Here is a 14,509-nt window from a genome sequence, read left to right as displayed (position 1 = left end):
TCGCTTGCTAGTTTTAATAATTTTTAATTAGCTGCAGCGGAAAGCTCTCAAATGGACAAACAAAATGTGTAGCCTGCTTTGCGGCAGTTTCGGGTATTATTTCCGGAAAAACCCCCTCCCCTTTTCACGCTTTTTTGGCCTAATGTAATTGCCGAAATTTGTTTTGTGCCCCAATTAAATTTGGGATTCAAGCGGTGTTTAAGCGGCCAACAGAATTTAATTAATTGCATTTGAATTTAGAGTGAAAGTGTGTGCGGCGGCCATTGGCATTCAATCAATATGAAAAGCTCCATGTGATCCAGATTTAACTTCTTTTCTTTTTTTTTCCTGTTGCATCGCAGCTGCGGCAAAGCGGTAATCTTTGTTTTTGTTCGTTTTTGTTTGGCTTTCAGCTTTGGGTTTTTTTTGTTTGAAGCCCCACAATTTGATATACACAAATCGATTTACTTGCGCATGCAAATAACTTTATTTGCTTAGTGGGTAAGAAGGGAGAGACAGCTGAAAAAAACACAAAGGACGGAGAAACTGTTAACAAAAAGTCGACAGCCGGGCTGCTTGGCTCAGCAGCCAAACAAATTTGCATAAATCGCAGTTGGTAGCACACAACACAGCCAACACACATACCCCCGGCACCCACACATATGTGCTTATTCACACCCAAACCATATATACCCATACCCCTAACCGTATATATATGTATCCTGATCCAAAGCGACACAGCCATCGACATCGCCATCGACACGAAGTGAAAGGCGCAAAGACTAAGTGCATGCTTAAGTGTTTTCTTTTCTATTTACGTGCCACATCGTTGGAGTGAGCAGCAGTGTCGTTTGTTTGCTCTGTTGCGGCTTGTGGGGCCACCCATCTATCCTAACCCAACCCCCCTGCATATGTAAATCAAGGTAAACAGAAATCTGTTACAGCATGATACCATTACAATGACATGCAACGGACCCCAAACGACACACCGCCAAACCCCCCCCCCCCAAGTTGGCCTGGCCAAAACCACCACAGAGTAAACTAGATACTTATACACGTGTCTCATATTGACTGCGATATGTTATACAAATGAGATATTGATGCCTCGCCATTACAACTCCGGGGCTACAACAACAGGACGCCGCCCATTCAGCTCAGCCAGCCAGACGACGTCGTCCTCGAGTGACAGCAAACAACAGGAACAGGAATAGGAGTAGGAATAGAAATAGGTGTGGGAACAGGACCAGCAGCAACAGCAACATCAGCAGTGGTAACAGCAACAGCAACAAATGCATGAAAAGCCGCCGTAATGGGAGAGGCAGGCCTCAAAGTCCTAGATCAGGCTGTGGGCACTCGGATTGTTTAACCCATTATAGGTCGCTTTTAAGCTAAAATCTTTAAGGTAATTCGAAAAAATAAATTGATTACAAAATAATATAGAACAAATCAGTAACAGATTAAATACATGTAGCACATGATACCATGTTTTAAGACAAACTAGAAAACTTAAAAGGAAATGAGTTCCTAGCATTCATCTACACCACTCCAGTTAATTTTGGTAAAAATTGGGAAGTTCTAGCTTTAAAGATATAGGATCTGTCTTAAACCTCTCATTTTTTTAGCGACAGTTTTATATATATAGATAAAAAAAAAATTAAATTTTTAAATATATTTATTGCGCTTAAATAAATTTAAAAAAATATTAATTTAAATGCAAAAATATTCAAGTCTTAACCTTCAAACTAGTATTCATAAATGGGTTAACTTGCGGCTGGCGTGGCTATGCTGTAACTGGTTACCCCATCAAAGGTACTGCCTTACGTAACCAGATGCGGCAGCCCCACAGGAGAAGGCAAATCTAAGGAAAGGGAAAACGGGGAAAGGCTTTCTCTTTTCATGTGCGTGTCCAATCGCAAAGCAATCGAATCACACGGAGGGAGATACGGAAAATGGAATGCGGTATCAAAGCTAGGCGAAGAAAAGCAATCTGCAGGCAGAATGCAAAAGTAGAGGCAAATAAAAAATGAAGGAAAGAACTGAGTAATTAGAAATTGAAGACCAAAAGTTGGAAACGGAAAAAGTGAGTCTTAAAGAATATTTCAAATGAATAAAAAAAGTCCATTAAAAGTAGACCATGTCCCATAAACTAAATTTGATTTTTGTTCAGTCACCTAAAATGCCATTACGATCAGCGCGAAACCAATTTCAGATCAATATCTCAAAAAAACTTTGGTTGTGAACAAATTTGAGCTTTGAAAAAGAAGGGCACCACCCCCCTTTTCCCGCCCTCAATCACAAAAAACAACGATTACGAATCGGGTGAATCGGAGGAATCGGGGCAAAATGCAATAACTGAATACAAATTTGAAATGTGGCGGAAATTGAAATCGAAGGCGTTGAAGTGATTTCGTCTCGCAAAAATTCAATTGGAATGGCAGCGGCAACAATCGTCTTGCACAACAAGAACCACTTCGCTTTCCCCTTCTCCTCCCTTTGGCAGGTCCCCTTTTTCGCAGGTCCTTATTGTGGCAAGGCTTCTGGTTACGCGGTTATTTGGGCTCCTTTCACATCCTTTGGCCCCTGTGTGTGTGGCTGTGTTGTTGGCTGCACAATTTTTCCGCTGCATGCAATTTTAATGCGATTTTGGATTTGATTTGTAACCGAAAAATAAGCCACACAAACTTTTTCCTCTCGAAAGTGGTGGTTTGCTGGTTGCAACTTGGAGCTGTGGTTGCATTGTTGCCGTTGTCGTTGTCGTTGTTGCCCCCTTGTTGTTGCTGCCTCGGTTGTTAAGTGCAAATATAAATTCAACGGCGGCACCCTGAAAATGGGGAGCAAAAGGAAGGAGCAGGAGAAACCGGGAGTTGGGGTCAAATATTTATTTGTTGCCGAGCACAAATTTTATGCTGCATACTTTCATGCGCCGCTGCTGCAGCAAAAGCAAAAACAGGAGCAACACAATGTGGCACAAGTCACCAGGACTCCACTCCACTCCTCTCCTCTTCACTTCCTCTGCAAAATGGAAGCGAGGCGCATAAAACCTTCCGCTGCCATTCAAGTGGAAAAGTTTAAGCCAACTTTTCCAGCCCGAAAAACCCCATTCCGCCAACAATTCAAGCGCGAAAATGCGCGCACTGAAAAATCATTCAACGGAAGTCGCAACAAAGGGGTGGTTGCAAATTGTGAGGGGGGGTTGTCACCACGAAGGCCCCTGACTCTAAAAATGGCCAATTATGCCCATTCGACGGAAAATGCCTTGCACAATGGCCACTGAATGGTAAGTTGAAGGAGCAAAAAGCAACTAGCGCATTGCGTATGCGCCCTGTTGTCGACTTTATTTATGCCGACCAGCGCGCCAAACTTAATTAAACTAACAACACGTCAGTCGAGGGGTCAGAGGTCACAGGCAGCCGGCACTTGGGGCCACTGGCTAAAACTTGAAGAGAGCGGCGCACAAGAGCCGCAAAACAATTGTAAACTCAATTAAATCCAAGCACCGCTGCGGCACTGGACTCTTAACTACAGGCCCAAGTTCTCTGCTCGAAAAGTCCAGAATGCCTTCTATTTTACAGCAAACTTCAAGCACGCAGAAAAATAAAAGTAGTTATACTTAATGACAAATTTAAAAATATTCAAAATTTATTACCATTATCCACTGAAATTACTGTTTTCCCTGGAATTGCAATATAATCTAAAAATATTCTGGGGATAATATAATTTAATATGAAAATATCATTACTAAAATATTGATAAATAAGGGACTTTCTCAATCATATCTCAAAAAAAGAGATATATATAACAACAACATTCTAAACAGATTTCAGCCTAATCGACTGGCATTTTAAAATTTAGTCATCTAATCAAAAACTGGTTTATAATTTACACTTTGCAATTTTGTTTAGGTTAAGAAAACAAAAAAAAAACATAATAAGTTTTTTTAAAATATAACGGATTTTAAATAAAAACAGTAATAAAATGAACTTAAAATTTGTTTAACAAATAAAAATTGGTTTATAGTAAATAACTTTAACTTGATTTTTTCCAAGTGTAAACAATCTTCAGTAGGAACCAGTCTCCCAGGCTGTGCTGATAACATACGACAGTTGTGACTTTAAAAATCCCTTTTCGCAATTTTTGCACAAAACTTGTGCAGGATTAATGGTCCGAACGGCCCAGGCATCCATGCAATTAAAATGCAACAACAAGGAGGAGCTGGAGTAGCAGAAGGAGGAGGTGGGGCAGCAGAAGGAGGAGGTGGGGCAGCATCTAGTGTGGCATAGTGGCAGCAACAGCTGCAGCAGCTGAAGAGTGGGCGGAAATGGAGCAGAAAGATTGCTGTGACTTTGGAGCGTTTGAAAACTCGCATGTGTGACGGGAAACGGCCGAAAGCCCGGAGATAGCCACGCCATTTTAAAGTGGCTGGCGAGGCAGCAAAACGAGCAGTGGATGTGTTGTGTAGAAGGGGGTAGTTTCCACACTAGTTAGTGTGCCTCATGGGGGAATAGGGAGATGCGGATGCGGCACAGTATTGTCCGCATATACACACTCTACGACTATGGCTCCCCAGCATTCTACGCTTTTTGCCCGCAACGGGCCAAAGACAAATAATGCAATTTCCTGACTAACTCATTTGGGGTGATGGTGGTGGACTCCAAACTGCAGTTCCGTGTCACTGACACTTGGCCCTCTTGCTGCCTACCCACTCAGACATTTATTACCTAGTCGGTAGTCGCTGCGAATGATCAAAGAGGCGTGGCAGTTCGTGGAAAACCTCCTTCAAAAAAAGAGGCAGTCAGCGGTGGATGGATCACTTGCCCAGTAGACCTCTGCTCTCCCTTTTCCACGTGACTCAACGCTACTCGCAATCCCTGTGGGGCAGCTGATGCAATCATTGGCAACTTCTGGTTTCATGTTGCACCACTCCACTCCGCACACACACGAAAACACACACACAAGATTAATGCGGTTCAGCATCGAACTTTAAACTCATTTTTAGCCCTGCCACCAAGGACCGAGGACCAAGGACCTGTTCGCCGTACATGTGTTGCGCCAACCAGGAGCATGTCCTGCAGTTGGTCCTTGCTCCTTTCGCTGGCCCCTGTAATTTGTACCTCCCATCATTCGACGTTCGTTGTTGTTTGTTTTGCGCCAAAGTTTGCGGCGACAATTGTTTTGCGGTGTTGCAGCTGGCAAACAGAAAACTCAGACTCGCAATCCCAATCTCACACATGCGATTGGAATTCCTTTCTGGAAATATTTTCTAGAATCGAAAGATTTATGGCCCCCGGAAATGTCGCAGCAGTTTAATGTTGCCTTCACCGCGCTTATCATATCTCTTCGCCCCACTCAAGCACCACCTCATATATCAATTATTTTCCAATCAATTTAAAGTTAATAACATTTCAACTCGGACACTTTTAATCGCGACGAAGAACTATAATTAAAATGCCAGACGAATGGACATCATATCTCACATATCTCATATCATCAGTCATCGACGCAGTTGCGCAGTGAGCGCCACACGGACCACTCGAAGCATCCCAGGTAGCCGCCCTGGTTGATGAAGGCCTTACCATCGGGACAGGCCACCTCCTTGGCTCCCTCGCTGGTGCACAGATAGAAGCTGGCCGGATCGTCGCAGTACTGGGGCTGCATCTTGCTTTCTCCCGTGCAGTCGGGCACCTTGGTGTCCAGGTTCACGCAGGAGGGATTTATCATGTCCGACTCCAGGCAGCCCATTATGGTACCATTGTTCACGAAGTAGTAGCCGGGATCGCACTCGTCGGCGATCACAGTGCCGTCCAGGCAGAAGTAGAACTTGCGAATGTCCTCGCCGCCCCACAATTCGTCCTCCGACTGGCAGACAGTGGTGGCATTGCTGGCGGCCCGGTCTCCCAAGGAGGCGGCGTTGCAGAGAGCCAGGAGGCCAAAGAAAATCACGAGGGCTTCGGGATGAAAATAATAAAAAATTAATAACCATTAATAAGCAAAGAAATTCCTTTTAAACTAACGTTTTATCTTTTAAATACTTTAGTATCATTCTTAAATTCGTATCAAATAAGAAAATTTTACTTTCAAATGTTATTTATTTAACTAGGCTTTCAAAATTAGTATTAAATTTAATTTTCTGAATAGGAAAAATCCGGAAAAAATAAATCAAAGATTTTTTTTCCAATCACAAAAATAGAGTTGTTTAAGATCTAGGATATTCGTGTCCTTCATCACTTACGCACTTCACTTTATCCACTTTGTAACCGATTTAAATCAATTTTTAATTAATTTTCAAGTTGTTTACCTTTCAGCATGGTGTATCCTTTAGAGCTTCTTTTCGTTTCAAAAATTTAACACAGACTAACGACTAGCAGGCGATCGCTTGGACTTTTATAACATTCTATCCGATCGGGGCAACTTATCGGGTCTCTCGAAAGCACTACCATATCATTGTCAATGCCAATGGCTTGTTGACACCTCCGATGATGAACGTATAATTTGGCTTCTGGTCTTGCCCACATTGCTTATCGGATGTTTTTCGTTTCTTATGCAGATAATGGCAAATTCTTGGCTTAATTTACTCTGCTATTCTGCGTTTTCAGCAGATATCGCGTCTCAAGTGGTTGATGAGCGGTTCCTGGAACCGAAAGCGAAGTAGCTATGATTCTGATTTCGGGGTGCCAAATGTGTTTTTCGGGCTCTCGGTGTCACCTGCTGCTCACGTCTGGGAAACTTTTAATTGAATTCCCTGGCAGCAGAAGAAGCAGAAGAAGAAGCCAACATCGATAGCAAGCCTATTGGAATTTATGTCGATTATATTGTCAACTTTGCCGGCGCTCCACGAAGTTTGCCTATTTAAACTTGGGACTGGCGCGTAAATAGAGTGCAAAAAGTGGAGTGAAAGGGAAGTTGAATTGACAACGTGACTCAGCGAGAGAAGCCAGCAGAACTTTTTCTTCATTTCTGCCGAGGTTATGGGTTCGTGTCCTGGCCGCAAAGTGACTTCTTTGCCGGCGGCGCAGCTGAGCTCCTCCATTTGGGCGCTCTAAGCCAAATCAATTAGAACTTTTGACAGCAGCTGGGCCTGCAACTGAACTGGGAACTAAGAGCTAAGAACCTCAACCCAAAATCCATTCACTCCATACTCCATTATCGCAGCCGTAAAGCGTAATTAAATTTTCAACTGATTTCTGCAGCAATAATTTTCAATTTTGCTTCATTTGAAAGGCAATTAATGTCCGTTGCTATCGCTTAGATAAGGCACATGTGTGGCTGCTCGTTTTTTCGGTAGTCCGTTTTAATGATTCATTAAGACAAGTTAGCAGGGGAAATTCTTATGGCAGTCGAACGATGAGAGTAGGAAATTTTTATACCCAGCTATTGATTTTGAAGACTTATCTACCGGGGGAAGAAAACTTTAAACCAGTACATCTTATCTAATCAACCGAAATGCTGTTTAAGAACGAAGAGCAACGACGACGTCACTTTAGTCTAAAATAAAAATGCCCGAAAAAACCGATGAAAAATGACTGTAAAAATAGCAGCGATAAGGTTTGCCCAGGGAACATGGAAAGTCATGCAATGAACGGGGGTATAAAAACGAAAGACAATGGCGACGACATCAATCAGTCGAGTTTTTCAGCAGAAAGAGCAGCAGCAGTAGGAAAAGCAGCAGCAGCAACACATAAATTTATTAACGAACCCCGAACCTTATGACCAAATGATGAGAATCGCGCAAAAATAACACAGAGCTTACCACCGACGAATTGTAAAATAAGTAAAAAACCAAGAACAAAGTTTGTGTGTCATAAATGCTGTTCGTGATGAAATTATTTATGAAAAATAAATGGAGAATTTCCCACTGGATGCTGCTGGGTGTGGGCGTTCTGCTCCTGATGACGGAGGTGGCATGCGGATCCACTGACAACAACCAGCCAACAACCACGAATGCAACATGCAGACATGCCACGGACATGTGGGGAGATCCGGACCCCAACATATTCTACGTGTGCTCCCGTCCCGATTCCGCATCCGCATCCGAATCTGAATCCGACGATTCTGGCGGACAACCGCTGCAGCTCGAGTGTCCGCCGGGTCGGGGATTTTTCAGCGGTCTCGGTTATCTGGGCTGCCTGCCCTACGCCCAGTGGCCAGCCTGCAGGCCCTCGGAGGAGCAGCTGGCCGCCGAGTTGGCAGCTGGCTGTGACAGCGATACCAGGCCCTGGGCCTCGCCGGATCCCAATCAATTCTACCTGTGCCCCGGGCCGAAGGCCACACCTCTGCTGCTCAGCTGCTCGGGGGGCAAGGGATTCGTGGCCAATTCCGAGGTGGTCGGCTGTGCGGATTGGGCCCAATGGCGACGCCAGCTGCAATGCGAGGACTACTACTGAGATACCAGCCATATGTGTACAAGCTATTTCAATAATTGTCCACCCCAGACGAAACAGACTCGAATCTTATTTAATTTATTGGGTAAACGTACTGCGCCATTTGACTCACTAGTTCTTCTTTTTTGTAAATAAAGTAAAAAGTTTCTATTTATTACCGATGAGCGTGTTTTGTTTCGACCGATAGACTTGTTGAACAGTACAGATAAGGAGAGCAACATATTGATAACGAAATCAATTTGAAAAAAATTCTAAAAAAACTTTAATACATTCCTTTTGCAAAATTAAATTTGCTGCTAGTAATAAACTTGCTTTTTAGTACTCTTGAATTTGGAAAAACTTCTTCTTTAATGTTAGGAATAACCAAAATAATATTTTTGTTTGCAAATTGTATTTTAATAAAGTAAAACAATAAACGGTAAGCCTTTTTTATGAGAGAAAATTACAATTTTCTTTTAAAAGTTTTTTCCAATAAATAATCTTTCAAACATTTTTCTTTACCGGAAAATATTTGTGTTTCTGTTGAAATAAAATAAAACAATGAACTTAGAATTTTTGTATTTCCAAATAAATATTTGCAGATAATAAAATCGTTTTATAAATCGTTTAAGTTAACTTAAACTAAATACTACAAATATTTTTGTTGACAATTTGTATTTAAAACGAAGCATTTGTATAAATTAAACGGCACAATTTCTTCCGAAAACAAACCTACTCAAATGTAAATAATACCGGTCCACAATAGAGAATATTTTTGGGTTGAGCTAATGCTTCTCGACAAGCATTACATTGTTTTGCGGTATTATATTATTTAGAACACTTTATTGTTTCACTCTACTTCGGGGGGATTAGTGAATGGCAAATAATACCTCAACTGCCGGCATTGCTGTTCATTGCAATTATTGCTCATTTGAGCATATTAAATGATGATGTGTGTGCTGCACATGGGGCAAATCCTTTTAGTTCCCACACTCCCGCAAAGCCACGCATTATCCTTTGCCATTACTCTCCTTTTCTTTTGCTCTTTCTGTCTGCGGGATGGTGGAAAAGCGCAAAACTGGAGGTCTGGAGGTCAGCATCCCTTTGATGTGCCCCTTTGCTTTGTCACAACCTCCTTTTTTATGGCAGCAGCTGGTCGGGCAGCCTGGTCTCTTCGCCTCGTTTACAGGCTTAAGCCTTTGTCCTCGTCCGCCATAAAGCATTCACCTGGGTACACGGGTATACGAATAATGACACATGCAGCTGGGCGCCGCATAAAAAAAAAGAAAGGAAAGCGAAGTCGGAAATTGCATTTTGCTTTGAGCGCGTCCAGATGCAGGAAATTACTGTCAACTGTTAACGGCCGGGATAGGATCATGACCATCCCACCCACCACTTTAATAAATCTTCAATTTGCATATTTCTTTTCGAATTTTACTCGCTTTTTTTATCTGTCGCCTTTCCCTGGCCATTAATCAATGCCCCGCGGCGATGGCAGACAACATCACGTATACGCAGTTTTAATTGCCACTGATATAAAAGTGTTTAGCGGTTGGGGTGGTAGAGTAGCAGGGTGGCTGGGTTTTTGACTTGAATTTAATTAAATGTTTACTTGCTGCTCTCAGCAGAAATCAATGAAGGCGACTTCTAATTTATTGCCTGTCCAATGAGACCAAATGCTGACGCAGTAAAGGGAAAAGTAATTAACCGATTGGCAACTGGAAAAGCAGCTGATAATATCCTTGTCGTTTAGGGAGCAGCGCTGCTCCAAAAGTACCTATGTAATAAATAAAGAGTTTAGGGCAGCAGCACTCCTCACCGAGAATCAGCTGGGAAATCAATAGACCGCCAGCATCATCGATGTGGCTATTAGCCCAACTCGGATTCCGATTCCACCCAGGACCCATGACGCCCCGAACTTACCCACTTACCAACTTGCTACATGAGGGACTCTCCATTTCGTTGATTGCCCCACCGCAGGCGCAATAATATTGATCGTCTGCAAATGTTGTTCAGCTGCCCTTCAATTTATGTTCTCTCATTGCTGCAAATTTAACCGAGCCCGACAGACAGGGACACAGAGCACAAGGGTTAATGTGGCAATGCAAATCCCAAATATGGGCAAAAATGCAATTGCAAGTGGCAGCAGCCAGCAGTGCGAATGTGGCACCAAGGCCGGCAGCAGGGTTAAAGCCTACACAGGAGGCAAACAAAGAGCGACTGAGGGTCCGTTGCAATTGCAGTTGCCACTGATATACGGGGATTTAATCCAGGAGCGGACTCGATGGCCATTTAATAAATGAATGAGTAATAAAAGAATTTATTAAATTTCTTGGTGAATAAAAATGTTACATTTTTAGGAAATGTGTTTTCAGCAGTATTTTTAATTGATTTTTAATTACTTCCTCTCTTTATTTTACACAGCAAAAAAAAAATTGGATATGAAATAGGTCAATTCTACCTCATTTCATATCAAATTTATGATTCATACATATAAGCGTGATATTTTATCATATCATTTAAAATACCAAATTTAGTTTTCTTTTAACAAATAATGTAAACCAAGATAAACATAATCTGTATTCAAATCAAATGACAATTGACCTCCACAATATCATCAATATGATCTTTTGTCAATTTTATTTCCTGTGTTTATATTTTTTTATTATATTCCATCTAAATAAATCACAAATTAATTAGTTAGTCAACCCACTGGCTGCTCTTTTTGTGTGGTTTCATATTTCCAAGTGAAATGTGCTATGAAATGGATCTATTCCCCCTGGCCAAGTGCCTCCGCTCCTGGAGCCTCCGCCTGCTGTGCTGTGGCTTCAATCCATTTACAGGTGTTTGCCCAGAGTCAATGCATACGCAGCCAGCCGTAAAACATTTGTCACATTTGCATTAAAAGCGGCAGCAATCCGGGGACCAGCTTTATGTGTGTGTTTGCACTAGCACTGCAGCAGCAGCAGCGGCAGCATAACCCAAACCAGAGAGGAGATCCCGATCCGAAACCCACATTCACATCCACATCCCCATTCCCATCCACGCCCACACCCGGATGGCTATGCAATTTATTTGCACAGTGCACTTGCCAATTAATTCTTATCTCAGCAGCAGCCATGCAGGTTGCTTTCCCGGCGACTGCATAAATCAATGTGCCTGAAATGATAACTCATGCGAAGGGTGCAGCTATTGCTACCCAGACCCGTATTACCCAACTACCCATATAGAGTCGTGTATTCCGGCACACAAATCGTACTCCTAGATCGGCCTTCCCTTCGTCTGTCCCTTCGATTTGGTTTCGAAGGCCCAAAATGAGACGTTACGTTGGGGGTTTGAGGAGGCATTGTGTGTCTAGGAACTGCAGCTCACTCAATTTCATGCTGTCAAATGTGCTGGCAAGACTCGCATTCTCCGAGGGCACAGGCGCAGGGATCCTTTGTCCCGAGTCCCGAATCCCCCATCCCTTCCAGCGGCGTCTAATTGAATTGCACTGCGATAATGGGCGTTTCAGCTTTGGTGGCACCTCCTAATTGAAAAGTGTTGTTCGCACTACCAAGAGATTTACTATAAAACTGCCCCATTCATCTTCTGAGTCGATTGAGATTTAAGCTGAGTATTTTTAGGGATTATTAACTGGAGAATCTGTCAGCCGGCAAAATGAATTCATTTAGTATTCCATTTGTGGTCGGTCACCTGTGCATATGACGCATTATTCATGCATTCTAATTTGATAGTAAAACCGGAAAGAAGTCTTTCTCAGCTGTTATTTAAATGGAAATCTCTTTGGCCTGCGTTGTGAGTGTGGATTATCCTGGGGCCACAAACAATAAGTGACTGCCCCCGCATAAATTCATATAATTAAAGCGATCCAATTATAATTGCTGCGAGTTGCTGGCTGGTCTCCTGTCTGCAAATCTCGGGGACAAGGACAGGCCGCTTCCTGTTTTCCAACGCCCTCGCCTCAGGTGAGAGAGGCACAAGGGAAAAGCTGGCGCGCCCGGGTAATTAATTATGTCGGCTGCAATGACGGTACTGAAAATATCCGGTAAGGTAAGCCCAGGTCGGGCCAACAGGGGCAAATACAAAAAATCTAGAGCAGGGCCAGCGGAAACGGAAATAAGCACAAACAGTTGGCGACGGCGAAGGAAAGCGAAACAAACAAGTCGCTGCCTGCGCGCCTTTTGCCCAAAATGATTTATTAGAAACGACATTTCAATTTTTCATCGCCAAGTCTCGGTTCCGCCTTCCGCCATCCGTCGTAAATAAGAAAACGCGTAGAAATAAATATAAATTTGCCTGTTGACAAAAATGTAGCAATTTCACATGCAACTAAATGCGTATTTCCGGCCGGAAGAGCCGTCTGTCGACAACGTTTGTGCGTAGGTGGGTGGCAATGTAGGAGAAAGTAGGGAAGGAACTTCCGCTTTTTGCCGCCATTTTGCTGTTTGATTGAGCTCGAGTCCTTGTTTCCTAGCCGCCAAGAGAGAAGGTGCTCAAGCAGCTCACAAAGTGTCCTTGCAGGAGAGTGTGCTTGAAAAAGAGACACGCCAAAAGGACACCCGACACCCACACACACACACTCGAAAGCAAACCGCAAGGAAACAATAAATTTGCTGCAATGCGAAACGGAAATGTTTGCAACGGAAATAGAGGAAACGCAGCACTACCACTACTACAACTACTGCAATGGCAAAAGTCGCAGTTGTCCTTTGCAATTGTCGCACGGCGAATGCGAATGGCAAACAAACAAAGTAATTGGTCCACACAAATTGCCGGCCGAAAGAAAAGTGGCCAGAAGATGGCTGGGCTGGGAAAATGCGAGAAAATAGCCACTTGAAGGGAGGGAGGGAGAGAGTGGGGTGGCTAGTAAATTTTATTATGACCATGACGTGCCTTTTTCCCCCACTCACCGGCACATAAATTATGCATATTTAGCAGAGTGAAATTGAAAACTAATTAATTACACTTGCAGCCCGGAGCAGCAGCGGCAGCAGCAGCAGCGGCTAAGTGAGGTGGACCCCGTTTGCTGGAGAAAAATGTTGTTCAACTTTTTAATTGCCAGCATCAAGTGTTTTTCAAATTGCTCTTGGCTGTAATTATGGTCGAAAAGTGGCTGAAACGTGAGACATTCTGCGCTGGGCAAGGGTCGTCAGCATTGCTAAGCTAGTAGCCAGAATGATGGAGGGGGTAGAGGGGGTGGGCTTGAAGGATAAGGGAAGGGCAGGGGCAAAAGGACGGGGTGAAAGGAAGTGAAAGCTGACGGCGAAAGTTCAGACACTTGTTGGTTGTTGCGACTCCACAGCACTTTTCGTGTTGGCCACTTTGGGGCGCCAGCTGGAAAGTACAGTAGGTATTGCTTATAACTTATTATAAGTTAAATGTATTCAACTACTTTTCAACTTGACATTTTAGTAAAACTTATTAATTCAGTATAAATAAAAACAAAGTATAAATAAATAGCCCGCATTAATTAATTGAGTATTTATTCCTCTAGATTATTTTTTTTTTAATTTCTTTGTTAATAACTATAATTTTAGAGCAGATTTATGGAGTATATATAACGAACTTATGGCATGACACTTAAAAATTTTATGGACTAAAGAGATATTTATACCAAAGTTTAAGAGTTAGAAAAATAATAGAAAATAAAATAAGAGATGTTAGTTTTCTGTTATTTTTTTTTAAAATTCGCAACTGCAACCTTTTATTAATTATTTTTTAAAAAATGTCTGGGCACCTTTCCATCTGCCTTTACTTTTAGGTGAAACAGTATCTACTGTAGCTCTTCACTCTTACATGGATGCTTGGTTCTTAGTTGCGGGGTTGCTTAATGAATTAATGTAAGACGGTTACGGATGCTGCTGCGGCTCCAGTCAAAGGAAAGGAATCGGCTTAGTGTCGCCCGGGCAACTTTGGCCAGGTTCTGGATCTGGATTCCCATTCCCTTATCTCTGCACAGCTGGGGGCTCCCACGAAAGCCGCTGCTTCGAGGATCCCTGGGCTAATTCAACGCTTTAAATTCAAAGTGTCAATCAAAGCTGGGTATTGAGTCTCGTTTGCCCAGCCACGCACATCTAAGACAGCTGGAGTTGCAGGTTGGAGTGGGCTGTTGAAGGTGATATGGTATGGTAATGGGAACGGGATTGGGATTGGGGCTTCGAAATTTCAAA

The 14,509-nt window shown here is 42.8% G+C and overlaps 2 protein-coding genes across 2 annotated transcripts; one reads left to right on the top strand and one right to left on the bottom strand.

Annotated features, from left to right (window-relative positions):
* Positions 1-5,363: 5,363 nt before the first annotated feature.
* Positions 5,364-6,331, bottom strand: LOC108058251 (uncharacterized). The gene is made up of 2 exons (XM_017142884.3): positions 6,275-6,331; positions 5,364-5,924 (listed from the first exon to the last, which is right to left on the bottom strand). Exons 1-2 carry the CDS (start codon positions 6,282-6,284, stop codon positions 5,467-5,469), a joined length of 468 nt encoding a protein of 155 aa, XP_016998373.1. The 5' UTR covers positions 6,285-6,331; the 3' UTR covers positions 5,364-5,466.
* Positions 6,332-7,609: 1,278 nt separating this feature from the next.
* Positions 7,610-8,566, top strand: LOC108058257 (uncharacterized). Its single transcript, XM_017142889.3, has one exon. The coding sequence runs from the start codon at positions 7,782-7,784 to the stop codon at positions 8,358-8,360; it is 579 nt and encodes a 192-aa protein (XP_016998378.3). The 5' UTR covers positions 7,610-7,781; the 3' UTR covers positions 8,361-8,566.
* The last annotated feature ends 5,943 nt before the right edge of the window (positions 8,567-14,509 follow it).

This window comes from Drosophila takahashii, chromosome 3R (assembly GCF_030179915.1).
Source record: "Drosophila takahashii strain IR98-3 E-12201 chromosome 3R, DtakHiC1v2, whole genome shotgun sequence".
In the NCBI taxonomy this organism is placed as follows: Eukaryota; Metazoa; Arthropoda; class Insecta; order Diptera; family Drosophilidae; genus Drosophila; species Drosophila takahashii.
Note: the sequence above shows the minus strand (reverse complement) of the source record. Positions and strands in the feature narration are given on the sequence as shown.